Below are 19,784 nucleotides of genomic sequence, written 5' to 3' on the forward strand. Positions count from 1 at the left end.
AAATACAGAGATCTAATCCTCACTGATGTGTATTGTAGACATATCTTTGAAGAGTAAATGTAACTGTTATGTCTTCGTTGCATGAGCAGAGATGGATGTTCTGACAGCATCTTCACATCACAGAAAATACATGCTATGTTGCTCCTATACTGTGAAATAAATATCATTAAAATTAAAAGAAAAAAAAAAACATGAAATATTTTAATCTAAGGGACAAAATAAATTGCACTTCAACAGACTAAACACATAAATGCAAGTCCATATCTTTATTGATAAAATAGTTCCAGAAGATGCTACAGGGAACAGACTACTTTTCATTAGAGACAAAATACTAAATTATATATAGGCTATATATTAAATATTGTCTTCCAGCCCAAAACCATCTTTTATATCCCACACCTCAGGAGGAGATGTAGTAGGCTACCTGGGCTGGGATGCCTGCTCTACAGACTTACATACAAAGTGTAATTTTATGAGAGAAGAATGACTGCTGAACTGCTTTCCTTCCGGTCTGGATCAAAGAAATTGACATTTGTATGACAATAGGATACTTGGAATAACATTCTGCACTCTCAGACAAAAAGTGCAAAAGTTGTCTTTAGGGCGGTAACTTTTCAAAAGATTATTGTATAATTTAGATACTAATATGTACCTTTAAGGTACTAAAATACACCCTTGGGCGTAAATAAGGTATAAACGTGTACCTTTAAAAGGGCACTGTCCCAATGACAGCTTTTGTACCTTTTTATTACAGTAATTTTTTGCTTTGTTTCGTTTTTAAGGAATAATAGTGGTACGTTTAAGTATCAGGTCGAGTAGGGTGCTACATTGTGGGCTACAAGCACCTGGAATCCAAAATTGGCTCGATATCTTGTCTGCTCAAATGCCTCGATCTGGTTGTGTTTTGAAGACAACGATGTTTCCTTAAAAATGGTCCCACTCTCTCTATATGCACTAGACACTTTCTTAAAACCCCTCCATGTTACAAGGACTTAATAAGATAATACAAAATGTTTACTTGTGAATGCACCACAAATCATATTGCACTACTTCCTTCTTAACCTTAAATACCTCTATTGCACAATATCATGTACAGTTGTTGTTATTATGTAAGTAATTGTATAGTCTGTCTTAGGTTATGTGTATGTATAGTCAACTGTTTATAGTATATGTACAGTCAAATTACCGATTCAGTAAGTTAGCTATGTAGGTCTAAAAACTGTTCTAACATCTAGTGTTGTATGTTTATATTTATGTAGCACCGTGGTCCTGCGAGACACGACATTTCGTTCCACTGTATGTCCACACATGTAGCGGAATGACAATAAAGCTCGACTTGACTTGACTATACAGACGACATATTGATAGCAGATTGATAGTAGCTACATTTGTAACTCATTGAAAGACTGCGTTCTGTCAAACATATGTGTAACTATGACACACTGTGGTTGTTTTGGGTACAGCAAAACAACTTCGTTTCTCTGTCCTTCTCTTTGGGTACTTTTCAGTTCTTTTTACTTGCATGTCCCATTAGAGTTGATGTAACTTCACAGGACATTTATTTACACAGGTTTAGCTTTAAAACTGCATAAACCGTATTGATAAGTTTATGAACACGTTTTCATCTCAATGCACATGCAAGCATTTACGTGTCTAACTTTTTTCTTTTTGCAATAAATATATCCATTTGTACCTTAACATTGTTACCTGGAGTCAATATGTAAATTTTTCATTACAACACTAGTGGAAACTGAGACATATCTTTATGGTAAATATTCAGCACGTTATTTTCCATAACCTGTTGTTGTTTTAAATTCTAATAAGAAAACAAACAAATAAAAATGCATGATTTATTTTATTAAACAGATACAAATATTATAACACTTTGTATTTACAAATTCATCATATACATTTACACAGTTTTACTGAATTGAACACATTTAAAATTTAAACAAAGCTAATTTATATACAAGAACTGCAAACGAACAATGACACCTGGAAAGTCATTCTGCATTTAATAAGAATGATTATGCTGTCTTTCCAAACAAATAACTGATATCACACATTTATTAATTAATCACATAATACAGAGTCACTATAGATAGTTTCACATTGGAGGTGGATGGAAACTTCAGGGTGAGAAAAATATTTTGACCTCTTGACAATTCATCGATATCATAAAAACATGAAATCCTCAATAATTATGAACCATCTTTCGAGTTAACATTGTCTTGCATTAAACTCTTTCTCTTCTATCCAGTGCAGTTCTGTCTCTGTCTTGTCGGATGATGTAACGTCCTGCCAGCTGCAGGTCCCAGCTGTAGCGAGAAAGGATTTTTTGACATTCCTCACGAGAGCACTGAGTCATGTAATACAGCTGGTCTGTCTGATGGTGTAAAGGAAACAAATGAATAAGCACAAGTAATGCGATGAATTAATTGAAATGATTTACACTGAATAAACAATTGTTAATTCTCTATTACCTTAAGCTGCTGCTCCGCCCATATAGGATTCCAGTCATTGCGATACAGAGCTTTCTGAACCTGCTCAATGGTCACTCCATGTACCGCCTCCTGAACCTGATGACCAATCAGCATTTAACATATCAGCAACAGCATTAAAGAGGAACTATATTATAAAAAAAAGTAATCAAAAATACAGTAAAAACACTATAATTGTGAAATATTATTGCAATTTAAATGAACGGTTTTCTATTTTATTATGTTTTAAAATGTAATTTATTCCTATGATAGCAAAGCTGAATTTTTAGCAGCCATCACTTCAGTCTTCAGTATCACATAATTGTTTATAAATCATTCTAATATGCTGATTTGGTGCTCACTAAACATTTCTTATTATTATCAATATTGAAAACAGTTGTGCTGCTTAATATTTTGGTGGAAACATTTTCTTTTGATAAATAGAGAGTTTAAAAGAACAATGTATTTGAAATAATAGTATTTTGTAACATTATAAATATCTTTTCAAGGGGTGTAATGATATATTGTGTCAATATGTAGCAAGTGGATAGTGATATAATGAAAGTTTAGACAGATTTAATTTAGCATCACATATGCTGATGGTGCATCAAGAAGTATGGTAAACCCAGAAGGTCACACATTTAAGCTTCCAAAAAGAATAAATCATAAAAATAAAAAATACATAAAAAATAAAATACATTATTCAATAATATGTAATATTTAAAACTTTTTAAATGTATGTAGTTAGTCAGGGACAGAGTGCAGGCATATGTGTCTAACATAATTCTGTATTTTTAGCTAAGCAGAATCATGAATATTGCTATTCATTCCTTATGCAACACCAAATTGAATAATAGCACTTTAATTAACAGTACTTTTTAACCGTTTATCATAAGTCTATCTATTCAATAATAAATTATAGTGAGTAAGTGTTAAAGTATAGCAAAATCAGTATCATGCATCAAACCGAATTGTGAAATATATGTGTGTGTGTGTGTGTGTCAGTATATTCTACTGTTATAAGTACTGAAAACACTTTTACAAGACAAAGCAAAGTTGTTGGATCTAAGGAAATCTGCATACTTGCGCTATGACTGCTTCCTTGTCAACTTGTGGCGGATACCTCTCCTTCTCCTGTTCTCTTTCATCATCTAACTGAGGGCTTGACTTGGCCAGATGTGCCATCCTGGCAAGGTTGCTATTCGCTAAACACTGCTGCTGTGGTTGAAACTGGAACTGGAACTGTAGCTGTGAATGAGTTTGAGGGGCCCAGCCCGCTGGGTTTACTGGTCTCCGATCCTGGATCATCACCTGGGGTTTCACGCATTTGAAGCCAGTGTTTGGTGGGCTGATGCATTTGAAGCTGGGGGGTGGAGGCCGTGCAGGTGGGATGACAATAGCATCACTAAACCTGCGTGGATCTTGCATTAAATTGCCCTGCACGAGTCTGCGTGGGTCGGCTCTCTGAGCTGCAATCCCACCAGGACCTCGACCTTTGTCCTGTGAACCACCAAGGACAGATTCCAGACTCCTTGAGATGCCTGAAGATTGAGAGTAAGACACAGAATGAGAGTGGATACATTATCACATGGTCCTCCAAAAATCATTCTAAAATGCTGATTTATTATTATCATCATCATGTTGAAAACAGTTGTGCTACTTCAATTGTTTAGGGAAATCGTGATTATTATTAGGATTCAGGATTCTTTGATGAATTCATTTGAAACAGAAATTTTCTGTAACAATGTAAAAGTCTTCACAGTCACTTATGAATTAAAAAATAATGTTTTTTAAAGAAATACTGCCGACCTCTAACTTTTAGTGTATGTGTACAAGACAATAACCTCTTTTATAGTAAATTCAGGACTTGAATAACACTCAAATGATAATGTATGAAGTTTGTTACAGTATATTTTAGGTTCTAACCTGCCATTTTTTTGAGATTGGAGTCTTCCTTCTCTCTTGCTAATGGAATCCTCCAACGTCTGGAGCTGAAAAGTACACAGAAAATAGCAAAAGTCACACAAACAGTCTAATTAGAGTGACAACTGTTTAGTGAATTCAAAGCTTATTTAAAAAGTCACTCACTCATCTATTCGTTCTGGGTTGCCCCAGCTGCGTGCTGGGTCCGTGTTTCCATGGCCAGTGTGCTGTAGACTGCCTTTAACAGGGGAAGAGATCAGAGCCGGACCAGGCGCAGGAACTGCTGCTGTGAGAGCCGGGGCAGCCAGTGCAGGGGGAAACCAGCCAACACTTAGAGTTCTCTGGTTTTGGCCCTTCCACTCACACATTTCCAGCCTACAATACAACACAAGAGCATAAAAATACAGAAATCAAAGGGCAGTCATTTCTATCTTTTCTGAGGATCACCACAAAGCCCTATTTAGCATCTGTACTTTTTACTTTACAAATAAATTTAGATGGATAATCTACAGCACATTTCCATTTTTGGTCTGTGTGCTCTAAATTTGTGCTCCAAAATTCAGTCTATTGTTAAATCTATATTCAGTCTGCTATTGCATATTGAACATGTTAATTATTTGAATTCTATAAAATGCCACAAAATTTCAATCTGAATCTGTTCTTTAATTTTTGTCTAAGCGTGGTTTGAATGAGCATATGAAAAAAATTGAGGTAGGTTGAGCTATGAATTGAATGCTACTAAGTCAAAGGGAGGGGAGGCAGGTTAATAATTACCCACAACCTTTTTCAGAGTGAGAGTCAGCAAAGATTTATTGGCATGACTGATAACAACTTTTAACAATGCCAAGGGTATAAGGTAAGGAAACTGACCATATAGAAAATTAATAAAAAGGTATATGAAAATAAAGGGAGAAAGAAAAAATTAATTGAAATGAAAATTAACTGAATTAATGAAATCTTGATTTACCCATGATCTATTACAGTCACTAGATCATTCGCCTGTAGAGAGAGTTTTCTGAGCTCTGTGAAGTCTTTCACTGCTCGAACCTCCATAGGCTGAGCCTGAAAAATATGTTGAATACATTGAAAGGAATGTGAGAAAAAATAGATTCTGTGTGTATCATTCATTAATTATAGTACATGGACACAATTAACACACTGTGTTAAGACCGGGGGAAATGCTCCTGGTTTTAGATACGTTTTTTTGTAATATCTATAGCACAAGATGTACACTTGTACCATAGATACGATTTTTTAATGCTTTTGAAGGAACTGTCTTATGCTCTTATGCCTTTATTTTATCAAAAAAATACAGTAATATTACAATATAAAATAACTGTTTTGTATTGTTATAACTTTTAAAATGTAATGTATTCCTTTAATGGCAAAGCTGAATTTTCAGCAGCCATTTCTCCAGTCTTTTAAATGTAATTATAGTGAATATAATGAGTTGATGAATGAGAGGCAGAGCTTTAAAACTGACCTCTGCTACCATGGTGGTGAGCTGAGAGAAGGTCGGTCGGTCAGCAGGACCGCAGGCCCAACATTTACGCATCACAGAATATAACTCCTGTGGACAGTCTGAAGGCCTATCCAACCGCTCACCTTCCCGCTCGACACGATATAAGATCTATAAAACACACAACATGTCACTTATAACAGCTGCAGTTAATAAACAGAACACAGCATTTTTCACAATTTTATGTGCATCAAACCAACATATGTACCTGTCTGCCAGACAGCCCCAACCAGGGCTCCTCACAGTACGTGAACATTTCCCACAATGTGACACCAAACATCCAAACATCTGAAGCATGAGAGAAAGTACCCACACGCAAACTCTCAGGAGCACACCTATAGAAAGTAAGAAAAAGGCTGCAATTACTATCCTCGATCTAGCGAGCAGGTAATATTGACAACCTTTCTTCATTAAACTCATTCTTTTTAGAATTTCTGGATTTTTGGAATTGTACTCAGAATTCAGAAACAGCTCTTTCGGTTTCTTCAAATCCAGCTTCTCACCATGCGAAGGGGATGCGTTTGTGTGCCTTCATGATATAGTGGTCCCTGTCCAGATCCAAGCCTCTCATCAGTCCAAAGTCTCCGATCTTCACTAGCTCTCTAGAAGCCATGAACACATTCCGGGCAGCGAGATCTCTGTGGATGAAGCGTCTGGACTCTAGGTACTCCATACCTGCAGCAATTTGTGTGCTGAAGAGCCAGAGTCGTGAAAGAGGATATTCTCCCTGTCGTAGACGCAGAGTGTCATATAAAGAGCCAAGGGGAGCCAGCTCCGTTACCTGATAAAAAGAAAGTTTAATTATGTCATCTGTCTTCACATCACCAGCACTGCAACAACATTACCAATAACACTACTGTTCAAAAGTTTGGGGTCAGTAAAATGTTTTTTCTTGTTTTTAACTCTTATGCTTACCAAAGATGCATTTACATGATCAAAAATACAGTAAAACAGTAATATTGTGAAATATTATTGCAATTTAGTTAAAAAGTTATTTCTTATGAAAAAAATGTTTATTTAGTATTTATTTGAAACAGAAGTCTTTTGTAATTTAACTTTTAACACATTGAATGCATCCCTGCTGAATAAAACTAATTTATTTCCAAACTTCCAATTATTGCAAATGCATTGTTTTTTGTTTTGAACTTGCTGCATGTTACATTTGCAGTTTCTGCAAGTTACACTTGTTGCACAAGTGGCAAAAAGGTATTTTCTTTATAAGTGAATTAGTGAATCATTAAATAAATTGATTTGTTCAAAAACATGATTTATTGAGGAACATGCATCAGTTAATTCTGCTTTGTTTGAAAGTATTTTCGTTAGTGGTGCACAAGATTTCACAAGTAAGTAAAAGGGCAATATTGTGTCTAAAATACATGTTACTAAATATTAATTTCTTGTTTATTGAACTGGGTTATAAAAGCAGTTATATCACACTCACAATCATGTTTTTGGTTTAAATATCTGCACAACTAACACTCCTTTAATGAACAATAAACCAAATATGAAAAGGGAATAATTCATTTATATTTATATTACAGAATATGATCTTGCAAAAAGAGTTAAAATTACCATTTTAAGAGGATGAGTAAGGACAGCACCATACAGATGTATAATGTTAGGGTGGTCCAGAGACTGCATGGTCGAAACTTCCTGGAGAAATTCGCTCACGACATCTCCGTATCTGGATCCGCCACCCCTCAAGGTTTTCACTGCTACAGGCAACTTAAAACAGGGAAACAAGACTGTCAGTGTAATATTTATTTCTATACTCCTATACACATACTCATGGGGTAAAGCACTCACCACTCGTCCAGTCGGTGTGTGCCATTCTGCTTTTCTAACTACCCCAAAGGAGCCTGAGCCTAGCCTGTCCCCAAAGATCAGTTCACTGTCCTGGATTAGACAGGGGAGTGCACGACCTGGTTCTGGCCCCTGGCCTGACCCAACACCATTAAACTGCTCACTTCCCTCTGGGGTGCGACCATTGAAGGGCTAGTAGAAAATAGACAGTGATGATCATAGGTAGGCTAAGTGAATGAATAAAAAGAGGGGGTATGTAAAAATGTAACATACCTTAACCATCCACGACCGTGGTCGCATGTTGGTTTTGTAACGTCTGACAGCTTCCCATAATCGTCGCTGTCCTGTTAACAAAGAAAAACCGCAATAAATACAAAGACGTACTGATACACAAACCATATTAAAGGCACTAAATGATTATATTCGCCACTGTAGGGCTTTAAGTACACAAAGAAAATCAAACAAAGTAACAATCTTCAAATAACAAATTTTACAAGACATACCTGGTCTACTAATGCCAATCTGTTCAAGATCTGCTTCTTTAACATAGTTCAGGTGCTCAATACGTGTCACATTGAGTCCATCTCGCATCCTTATGTAGAATCTCTCCAGCTGCACACTAGCAAGGAGCTGGTACAGCCACTGAGTGTCATGATCCATCATTATTACTCTGTCACAGCCACTCTGAGAGACAAACAGAGCAATGAGATGAGATCAGAAAAGAAAGTACAATAAACCTAAACAATCTGAGACATTCATTATTTTTCCCATATGGTCATTTTTAATTTTGATTCCATAGAAACAAGCTCTGTACACCAAGAGTATTGTATCTTTTCTGAATAGACACAACATGGCTGTTCCTTACAATTCGAGGCCTCACTGGGTTGCTATGGATGCCTGTTTGGAATTTGCTGGAAGCCAATGAGAAATCGAACAAACAAGAGACCTGAGCTGTGTTGAGAAAGCCCTCTTGAAGTGCATGGCACTCAACATACTTCCTTTTTTACTTTATCCAGTTTAGATGTACAGGGAGAGTGCACATAATTGTTTTTTAGATTGGCTGTTTAGCTGTTAGAGATTATAATTTTAACTGTAGTTCAACTGCACATATTACCAACTGCATAAAAAATAAATACATGTTTATATTTTTATTACAAGTAAAAATACAGAAATGAATATACATGCTAACAAACAGCCTAAACTAACAATCAAGGAAGCAGGTTTATAAAGTTTATAAGTTTATAAACCAAACAAACCACTTTTTTTCAGTGGATGCCATTGAGGAGAGAGGTATGTGGCCAACCACTTCAGGCATGTGTGTGTAAAAGAGAATGATTTACCTGCTCAGCATGATTAAACTCATAAAGCAGTTATGCTATGAATGACCACTGAATACCTCTCTGAAGATTTCTTACTTGTTTGTATTGGCAAGGAAATCCCCTTTTGACAGTTTCATACTGCATACACAAGTATGCAAAGTAAGATTTGGTAAGTTATGTTCAGAACAGAATAGATCATTTTTTGCCTGCCAAGCTCTGTGTCATTGCCTTCACATGTCCGTGAACCTCCCAGCATACAAAGAGACAACTAGAAACTCTCTGCACTCTTGTGTTTACAGAACCATGACAACATAAAGACCAACTCAGACACATGACCTTTTAGTGAATAATCAGCCAGTTTGCCTCAGAAGAGACCGCTCTAAAACTATGGGGGCTTGTCTGAGCAGGTAACCTGAGAGTATCAAAATAAGATTCTCCAAGACTACACACCCAAAGTCCACACCCCAAATGGCAAGAGAAAATGTAGACTGTGTGAAACTCTAGGCTCTAAAGTTTAGTAGACAGTGTGTGTTCTAAACCAGATCTTACATTTGTAATAACTACAGGATTACTCCACTCAGTTGTTAATCGGAGCCTGAGCAAATGTTTTATTTTAGTCAAAAATATCTTCAGAAGATTACAGAGCAGGTCATTTTTAGTTCTAACAAGGATAACACTTTACTTAAGGTATCCTTGTTACACATGTTGCATGTACTTACTATTATAATAACAATTAATTATGGATAATTACATGCAAGTAACACTAAGCCAAATCCAAATCCTAACCCTAACCATATAGTAAGTACATGTAGTTAATTAATATTACTAATACTTAAATGTATAATTACACTGTAAGGACACCTTAAAATAAAGTGTATCCCTAACAGGTTGCAACTTTCAGGCTGGTTTTCCTCAAGCCGGCTTGTTTGATAGAGCTGTGCTTCTGTTAACATTTGATACAGTCTCCTCTGAAACCGGGTGTGAACTGATAGATCACACAGTTTCTACAGCATTATTGTAATCAAATATGTTTCAAACCTTTTGAAAGTCTTAAAAGCAGAAAACAGTGTCGTTTTACAAAGAGTTATAAAGGAGTGTACGCCCAGCATATAGAAACAAATGACAGCTTCTGTTTGTTTGTCATGTTTTGTCAAAAGGCGTGACTTTAATCCATCATGTATAACTAATGTTAGAAACATGTCAAACATATGCAGTTGACCTATGACCGGGTAGTTAGTCATATGCAGGTCATTTCTACAGTTTCTTAATTAACGGCACATTATTAATTATTATATTACAGTTTTTTGAGAGATTTGTTAGTGTATAAGGCTGCCTGGCCACTTAATATTTAGAATGAGTGTTAGGATAATTAATATTAAAATCTATTAAAACCTCATTAATAATTAAAAAACATATATATAGACTATATATATATATATATACATATTTAATCAGGAGAGGAAATGTTTACAAAATTGTATTTAAATGTCATGTAAAATAGTCATTTTAACAAATATGAAAAATAGCCTTACACTGAAACTGAAACTACTCACAGATTCTGAAAGATAATACAGTAGGAAAAACTGTAACTGTATATATGCCAATATACTGGAATATAGAGGAATGTTTCTATACACTGACACAAAGGAAAGCCTTTAATGAAGTTTCTGAAAGCAAACTTACATATACCATTGGTTTCACCTTGTGCTATAAATCGGCCAAGACAGCAGATAAGGACTATTTAGATACCTGGGCCCAGGTGAGTGTTTAAAATAACACCAAAGCGGAAATGACGCTTTAAAAAACAATTCCATGGTAAAGCGTTACTTTTGACCAACCATCCCTTTTGTTTAAACTCTTATACACTTTGAATTAATATATTGCTTATTTCAAGATATAATTAAATTTCCTTTACAGAATAAGGATGCTACTTGCAGTAAACAAAAGCTTATACTTACAAATAAACGCTCGACGGTTTTTCCGCAGTCGAATCAGTTTCTTCAACTCGTAAATCAACTGCACTGCAGGTGTAAGATGTCCATTATAAACCCTTCATTTTCAGTGAGTGTCACAGTTTATTATAATCCGCCGTGTTAGAATACAGAAGGTGGTATAAATAATCCGTCTATCGTCAATCTGTATGTCTTGAGTAGTTTACAGTGAAGGCAGGTGTTTTATAGCCTGCGTCTGGCGTCTCTGCACGATTCTTCCTCGCTCCGCCTCCTCGCGTCCTCCGCCCTAAACACCGACATTTCCCCTTCACCACCTGCTAGATTTATGCCCTTTATTACATCATACTGTTGTTTTTCCTCCCCAATTTTGACAGTCATGTAGATTTTGATGTTTATCTTCTTTTTACCCTCTATTGTTCACCAAGCTGGGCTCAAGCTAGGCTACTTTTTCTTTTCAAAAAGCTACTACATCCCTATAGCCTACTTGAAAACCACATTATTATTTGCATTCCCCATCATAAACATAAAATATTAATGTCTACTCTTTATAATGTATAATCCAAACAATGTGTCTATCTGTATCTATATACTGAATTTAAATTAAATTATCTAAGTGGACAATATCTATTTATTTTATTTTTTACTAAATAAATGATTATATTTTAAATGTGGTGTGTGGAGTGATGTAGGTTAAAGGTAATATTCCAAAGCAGCCTTGTGTTTAGCTTTACAGGAAACATGGCCTTATTTTCTTGTTATTGGTTTCCAAAAAACGGAAATACAGGATGTCAACAATTAGGCTATTTAATGACAGATGACAATAAATGGGCGTGAAAGGAAGCTTATAAATATTGTGTTAGTAGACTCAGTATGAATGAACCTCATGAAGGAACCTGCATCATTAGAAGCACTTCAAAACAGAGACTATTTTCCCCAGCTCCCCTTTCAGTCATGACTTTCTGATCCTGTCTTTCCAGTTTGACTGGATATTTACAGACTTTCTTCTTCTCACAAAGACACACACACGCAAACATATGCAAATGCTAACATGAAATCATGTATTAGATTACCCTTAGTCAACCTAGAAAAATTACCCTTTGGGTAAAAAGTTATTAAGAACTCGCTTCCTGGTTCTATTTACGATACTACATTACCTTAATTAACAATTGAAATATGGGTTGGCCATGCTAATTTTAGAGTAGTGATGATTCTCTTTTATTGTTATGTTTTTGTGATTTACAAAATGTGCAAATATAAGCTACTGCACTGTAAAAAAAAAATTAAAATAGTTGAGTCAACTTAAAATTTTAAGGCAACCAGCTTCAACAGATTTTTGAGTTTTCTCAACTTTTTTTTGTAGGAGATTTTTGAATTGTCTCAAAAAAACCTAAAAAATCTGCTGAAGCTGGTTGCCTTAAAATTTTAAGTTTGTCCAACTTTTTTTTTCTTTTTTTTTTTTTACAGTGTAGTTTTTTTTAATGGTGAACATATAAAAACGCATGTTACTAAGTACATAAGGGGTTCATTTGATGAACAAAATATCCAAGAGGTTTTGGTAACAGTATCCCCTGTTGGCTATTTGCATTTTTTTTTTTTTTTTTTTTTAAAGCCTTATTGAATTAAAAAAAAAGTTTAGGTGATTTTAACCATATAGAAATTAAACGAGCTGCATTGCATGGGAACATGCTTATTAAGCACTATACATACCATCATACAAATATGTATTGTCTGTGAGCAGTAAGTTTATTTGAAAATAAACCAAATACACAAATAAGTGGAAATCTTTGTATACAGTAGTGAACCATATAAGTTTAATATGAGATGTTTAACTGCTGAGTTCTGAGAAATCCCATCAACTGTGAATATGTTGAGTCAACTGTGTGCTGCAACTGAAATGCCTCATCATATAGTCCAAACTATAGTGCAATAATTTTCTGGAGCAAAGTTCTTCCTTCCCATCGTATTGTGACTCAGGCCTAGAAATATGCAGCCTGTAATTAACAGTTGTGACTTATGCCAGACTTGAAACAGATACCAACAGCAAAGAAAAAGTTAAAAAATGAAATGGATAAGTAGAGACAAGGGGATAGGCTACATACCATATTTGAAATGAGACAGCCATTTAAATTCAGCTACTGAAAATCACATTTGTGACCCTGGACCACAAAACCAGTCTTAAGTCACTGGGGTATATTTGTAGCAATAGCCAAAAATACATTGTATGGGTCAAAATTATCCATTTTTATTTTATGCCAAAAATCATTAGGACATTAAGTAAAGATCATGTTCTATGAAGATATTTTGTGAATTTCCTACCGTAAATATATCAAAACTTAATTTTTGATCAGTAATATGCATTGCTAAGAACTTCATTTGGACAACTTTAAAGGTGATTTTCTCAGTATTTTGATTTTTTTGCACCCTCGGATTCCAGATTTTCAAATAGTTGTATCTCGGGCCAAATATTGTCCTATCCTAACAAACCATACATCAATGGAAAGCTTATTTATTCAGCTTTCAGATGATGTAGAAATCTAAATTTTGAAAAATTGACACTTATGACACTTTAATCTAATAAATATTTAACTAAATACTAGATACTTGATTTAGAGAGAGAAAAAAAAACAAATTTTATACGTTTCCTAACATTATAACATAGCCATTTTTCTCATTTTTTTTATTCCATCAGTTCATTAGCAGCTTAACACCCTTTTACATTTACAGCTCATTCTTCTTTGACTTCATCATACGATTTGATCCAATATTAGTATGTTAATATGTTGCAATTATCTTCATTTGGGTGTTAATTTTAATGCTTCATTATTTTGTCAGGAACGCCATTACACGGGGCCAATGATGTCATCAGTTGCGCGCAGCGTCGCTGTTTATGTTTCGTGCAAAGAGCGCGACTATTCATTGATTGAGGTGGAAATCCTCGTAATGCACAATTTGGTTTATTTGCAAATTCGTGGAAAATAAAGGCAAAGCTGCCGTGTGTGCTATTATTTTACACTGGTATAAAACTGCACGTAAAAGGTGAGTGATATGTGAGCACAATTGACGAGACTGTGGGCAGCTGTTAGCTCGGCAGCTAATTAGCAAATTTTCACATGCCAGAAAACGAAAAATACCAAAGCAACCGTGAATTATAACGTCAACCGTTATTGCAAAACACACGAAACGTGTATTGTTTTTACATGTAAAATGGCTTTTGAAAGGCTTCGTGGATATGAAGCTGTATGAGACATGTTCATTTAACGTTAGTCGTTTATAATAGCATTTTACAATTGCCCATGAATATATCTGCAAATTTCATGAATCATGTTTGGTTATTAAATTACTTTGAGATGCATACTGTCAAATGCCGCTAATACCAGCTTTCTGTGTAGACTTCTGCTCCTGTTTATTTGATGCTTTTAAATAAGAGTGAATAATAGCAGTATTTAAAATATGCTATTGTATCTATTTAAAATGTCAAAATGGAAGGTAGCTAACATCTGCTTCACTTTGCCAATCACCATATAACTGACTGATAGCAGGTCTTGTATAAGTGACACCAGAAACAAAATTCAGGGCACTGAAATTACCCTAATTCTCACTCTTGCAGGCGGCGAGCTGGCGCAGGTAGCAGGTTGCCAGTGGACTATGAGGGACAGCGGTGGAAGCCTGGCCCAGAACCGCTGGCAAGGGGAACTGTCCTTGACTGTGAGCCAGGAAGCCAGCAGTGTTGGAGGCATGGGAGGAGGTCTAATGGATCCAAACTCCCCTCCCAATGCCACCAGCCCTATTCACCTCAAACTAGGTCACAAGGAGCAAGTCTGGACTGGAGAGTACATAGAACCAGTAGAGGTTGATGAAGAAGCTGGATTTGACGAGAACGAAGAAGATATGGAAGAAGAAGAACAAGATGAGGAAGAGATCGATTCTGAATGTGATCCATGGGAGGAAAAAGATGAAGTGGAAGACTGGCAAATGCCATTTGAATCACAACCACAAGCCATGCTCGCTAATAATTATCGGCAGCAGGTGTCCTCGCATGAAGGGGAGGCCAGATTCCAAGCCAGAGACTTTCCTGAGCATCCCTTCCAGATTCGGCTTCATGGACTTAGACAGCAAAGGCTGAAGCGTTGGCGAAGACTACGGTCTAGTGCTAGATTACGCAACCGGCTTGTGCAGAATTGGAAAACGTGGAGACAGCGGGCCCAGTGGGTCAGCACCTTAGGGTATCGACGGGCAAGGAGGTGGCGCCAGTATAGCCTTTATGCCAGCAAGAGACAGGATGAGCAGGGATGTGACACCTTGGGCTCATCACAAACAGGTTTGGAGACAAGTGGAAGAGAAACAGGTGAGACTTTTACTTTTCTTGTTATTTAGAGCAGAGGTTTTCAATCTGGGGAATGGGGGCCACAAGGGAAAGTACTAAGTGTAAAAGATGCTTTATATATTAATCTCAAACTAAATATATTTGATTTAAATGAATGATTGATTGCTTGATTTTTTTTTAAAATAATATAAATTATATTTTAAATATATCAGTACAGTACTATAGTGAGTAGAAATAAATAATCTAACATAATATAAATTAATTATTTTCAGAGGGGGTCCCTTGCACGCAGTTGAAAACCACTGATTTTTAAAGTAAATAGAATTACAGTTAAAACTGCATTATATTATATGTTTGTTCTCTCTCCACAGAAAACAATTTCAATGGTTATCATGGGGATTCTCAGTCAAGTTCAACAGTCAGTGGGGGTCGGGAATATCTTTCTATGCCCCTGAAGCCCACCACTCAGAGGATGGAGATGACCCTTACAGATGAACACAGGTCTTATGTCCAAGGTAGAACTTTTGTTCTCTAAAAAGCTGCAGAAGCATATATCCTGTCTTATTATCTCCTGGGTTATGATATGGAAGTATGTCCAGTGATAATATACATCTTTAGATCTCGCCAAGATTGCAGTCTAAAGTGGATGTTATACTTAAGCTGTTGACATAAAACTGGCATTAATTAGTTTTTTTAGAGCTTTTTTTGATTTCCAAATCATCCAGACTGCCTGTTTAAGTAGACAAATTAATTTTCTCACATATTTTGGTGTTTAAATGGATGACATGTTCTGAACTCTGTGGTGGTTGTACCTCATGCATGCATATATTTATTTCTCAGGTCGTCTTGATGAGTACCTTCAAAAGTATGGAAGTCTAATTCCTGTACATTCAGATGAAATTGTTGAGGAACTGAAGGGCATCTTCAATGAGGACTTCTCTCAGCCCCACAGGTCTCACACATGCATAACCTCAAATACAAATATATATGTCTTTGTACGTAGACTGCATACATGCATACATCTTTGGAAGGTACTAAAGTTTTTTTTTTCTGTACCATGTGCTCACAGGAAAGTCATGGTGCAACATTTAATTCAGTCCTACCAGAGATCACCAGGGACTGCCATTGTGAAAGGGTTTCGGGTGAATTACAAGCGTCATGTTCTGACAATGGATGATCTTAGCACCCTCTATGGACAGAATTGGCTTAATGACCAGGTGAGTTTTGAGTTATAAATGCACAGCACTATTTTTCATAATTCTGCTTTTCTCTGTGCTACTTAATGCGCACATTGTTCTTTGATCTGATTTCTTAAGGTCATGAACATGTATGGAGACCTTGTGATGGATTCAGTGCCTGAAAAGGTGATTATTTTTAGGTTTTTCTAATTTCTCCTGTGTAATTCTCCTATTCTGTCATATTAGTTAACCTGATCCTAGTTCAACCTTAGTTGTGAAATACAAATGTATCCTGCAATGTTCAGTAATCAAAGTATATAAGAAGTGAATATTTTCAAATAGTAGTAGTTCAGTTTTATTGTTGTTGATTTTCAGGGAAAGTTCATTTGTATTTAGTTGTGTTTAGTGCTTTGTTAGATCTAATGTCATCTCCATTTTCAGGTGCACTTTTTTAACAGTTTCTTTTATGACAAGTTGAGAACCAAAGGCTATGATGGAGTGAAACGGTGGACAAAGAATGTAAGAGAACTTTAAACCTCTTATTATTTGATTTGATGTGTACTACTGTTTAAGAGGTGTCATTTTAATATATTTCAATATATTTTAAAACGTAACTTGACTCGAGGGCAAAGCTGCTTAATATTTTTGTGGAAATTTTATTTTTTTAGGATTCAGGATTCTTTGATGAATAGAAAGTTCATAAGAACAGCATTTATTTGCAATATATTATGAATGTCTTTCTTTTACTTTTGATCAATTACTGACTCCATATTTTTAAAGTGTATTGTCTTATGTGCATAACATAATCATGTATGATCTTATTATATGCATTACATAATCATGTACTATCTAATGATAAATTAATTTGGGTCCATTCTTAGTGATAATCCTTAAAGCAAATCAGCAGAACTTTTCTTGATATGCTTTTATTTATACAAGTACAAACATGTTTCAGGTGGACATCTTCCAGAAGGATCTGTTGTTGATTCCCATTCATTTAGAAGTGCACTGGTCACTGATCTCGGTTGATATTAAACAGCGCTCCATCACGTACTTCGATTCTCAGCGAACCCTTAATCGCCGCTGCCCCAAGGTAAAAGCACTACAAAAATATTGTGTTTTCTGTACAGTCAAAATCTTCTCCACAAGCTATGAAATTTCTTTGAAATTGTGTGTAATGTCTAAAACATTATAATAAATAATACATTCTTAACCTTTGTAATTTATCTCAGCTAAGTGACTTTTTTTTTTTTCTCTCCACAGCATATTTTTAAATACCTGCAGGCAGAAGCCGTGATAAAAGAGAAGAGAGATTTTCTCACAGGGTGGAAAGGCTTTTTTAAAATGGTGAGGCCAGTCATTGCAGGGAATGTTACCATAAATTGCTACTTGACCTTTTTGTAATGTCTAATGCTGTTCAGTTGTTTAAATGACAATTAATGGAGCCTGTCTTTTTTGTTACAGAATGTTGGCAGACAGAATAATGACAGTGACTGTGGTGCATTTGTCCTGCAGGTATGTATATACACCATCTTAATTCTTAAGTTTTATGAGTGGTTGATAAGATTCAGATTAACTGACACAGTGTTGTACATTTATAACTGTTTATTCAGAGGAGAAACCATTAAAGGGTTAGTTCACCCGAAAATGAAAATTAGCCTGTGTTTTACTCACCCTCAAGGCATCCTAGGTGTATATGACTTTCTTCTATCAGACGAAATAATCGGAGTTATGTTAAATCTAAGTTATTTACACTGAGAAAAGTGTGTTTATAACGTTTGAAATATGGATATTTTTCTTACAAAAATGCATGGACTCGCTACAGGAGGCCTTTATTCACCCCCCGGAGCCGTGTGAGTCATGTTTTATTATGGATGCGCACACTTAATTTGACGTGTTTTGGACTGTTGAACAGAAACACCCACCAACTGCAATGATAGAGCTTAGAAGTGCCAGGACAATTTTTAACATAACTCCAATTGGATTCGTCTGAAAGAAGAAAGTCATATACACCTAGGATGGCTTGAGGGAGAGTAAATAACAGGCTCATTTTCATTTTTGGGTGAACTAACCCTTTAGGCTCTATTAAAAACCACAAGAAATGTGTCAGAACATATGTTGTTTGAGATGTCTTCCTCAGTTATACACACAAGATTTACCTCTTATTTCTCTCTTTATTTTCTCCAACTCCATTTTAGTATTGCAAGTGTCTCGCATTGGGTCAGCCCTTCAGCTTCAGTCAACAGGACATGCCCAAGCTGAGGAGACTTATGTACAAAGAACTGTGTCATTGCAAGCTCTCACTGTGATATTTGTGTAAAGACTGCACAACCAGAGGAGAAAAAGATACATTTGTCCAAAAAGCCTGAGAGACTTCACACTGAGGATATTTCATCCTTGCTCACTTTTGTTTTCATTTTGTATAACCTATTTGTTTGTTTTCGTACTGGAGCCCAACATCTTGACTGAGAGATCTGAGGTGATTAACATTTGACAGCCTGTCTTGCCCTTGTGACATACTGCCTAAATGGAACACTGTTTTCGGCTTTTTTTCTGTGTATAAAGATGTTGCAAAACTCCTGATCTGAAATGTTGGCATGAGAGTAACTGTGCTCTAATGCAAATGACAAATCATGTCTGCAGTTTTGTTCTTAATAAATCGTCTTAAGAAAATAATGATCTGTGTACTCATCAGAACACTTAAATAATTATTTTGTTAGTCACATTGCAATTAATGATGACATGAAATGGCTGGGATTTATTATAAAAGGTTACGGAATTAAGATGTCTGTGAGGTATTCTCCAGTTATGCTGTGTTCACTCATATTCAAACTGGAAATAATACCAGTAAGCTGGTTTTTCCTCAAAGCATATTTATATGGACTATTAAATGACCCACTAGTAAACACCAGCTGTGAATCATAAATGACTCCCTTGCAACATTTATGTACAGGAAAACAGCTCTTGTGCAATAAGGGAAGGGTTATCTCTGACTGTATTTTCTGGAAGTGAGCACATTAGTATTTGACATAGTAACAGTTTTTTTTATTTATTTTTTTTTATTTAAATACTGTTAGCAACAGTTCAAAAGCAAACGAAAAATTGAGGGGGCAAACAGAAACACAAAATGATGAATATATATATATATATATAAAGACACATAAACGATGAAAGCACCTTTATAGCCAATTAAAATCCCATTATCAAATTCGTTATACTATCTCGTTACTTTAGTCACTCACATTTTTTAAAATATGAATTATCACCCCATATTTCAGGGCTGAAA

At 35.6% G+C, this 19,784-nt stretch overlaps 1 protein-coding gene across 2 annotated transcripts; it reads right to left on the bottom strand.

The window, feature by feature from the left end:
• Positions 1-1,838: 1,838 nt before the first annotated feature.
• Positions 1,839-14,871, bottom strand: tnk1 (tyrosine kinase, non-receptor, 1). Of its 2 annotated transcripts, none has more exons than XM_058781745.1 (14): positions 14,584-14,871; positions 8,229-8,409; positions 7,999-8,069; positions 7,729-7,917; positions 7,495-7,647; positions 6,426-6,703; positions 6,131-6,257; positions 5,887-6,033; positions 5,371-5,465; positions 4,569-4,778; positions 4,407-4,471; positions 3,564-4,021; positions 2,484-2,579; positions 1,839-2,386 (listed from the first exon to the last, which is right to left on the bottom strand). In XM_058781745.1, the coding sequence occupies exons 1-14, from the start codon at positions 14,731-14,733 to the stop codon at positions 2,237-2,239; spliced, it is 2,370 nt and encodes a 789-aa protein (XP_058637728.1). In that variant the 5' UTR covers positions 14,734-14,871; the 3' UTR covers positions 1,839-2,236. The 2 variants fall into 2 exon arrangements, with proteins under 2 accessions (XP_058637728.1, XP_058637729.1); XM_058781746.1 differs by lacking the exon at positions 14,584-14,871 and adding an exon at positions 11,003-11,235.
• Between the last annotated feature and the right edge of the window lie 4,913 nt (positions 14,872-19,784).

This window comes from Onychostoma macrolepis, chromosome 07 (genome assembly GCF_012432095.1).
Source record: "Onychostoma macrolepis isolate SWU-2019 chromosome 07, ASM1243209v1, whole genome shotgun sequence".
Taxonomy (NCBI): Eukaryota; Metazoa; Chordata; class Actinopteri; order Cypriniformes; family Cyprinidae; genus Onychostoma; species Onychostoma macrolepis.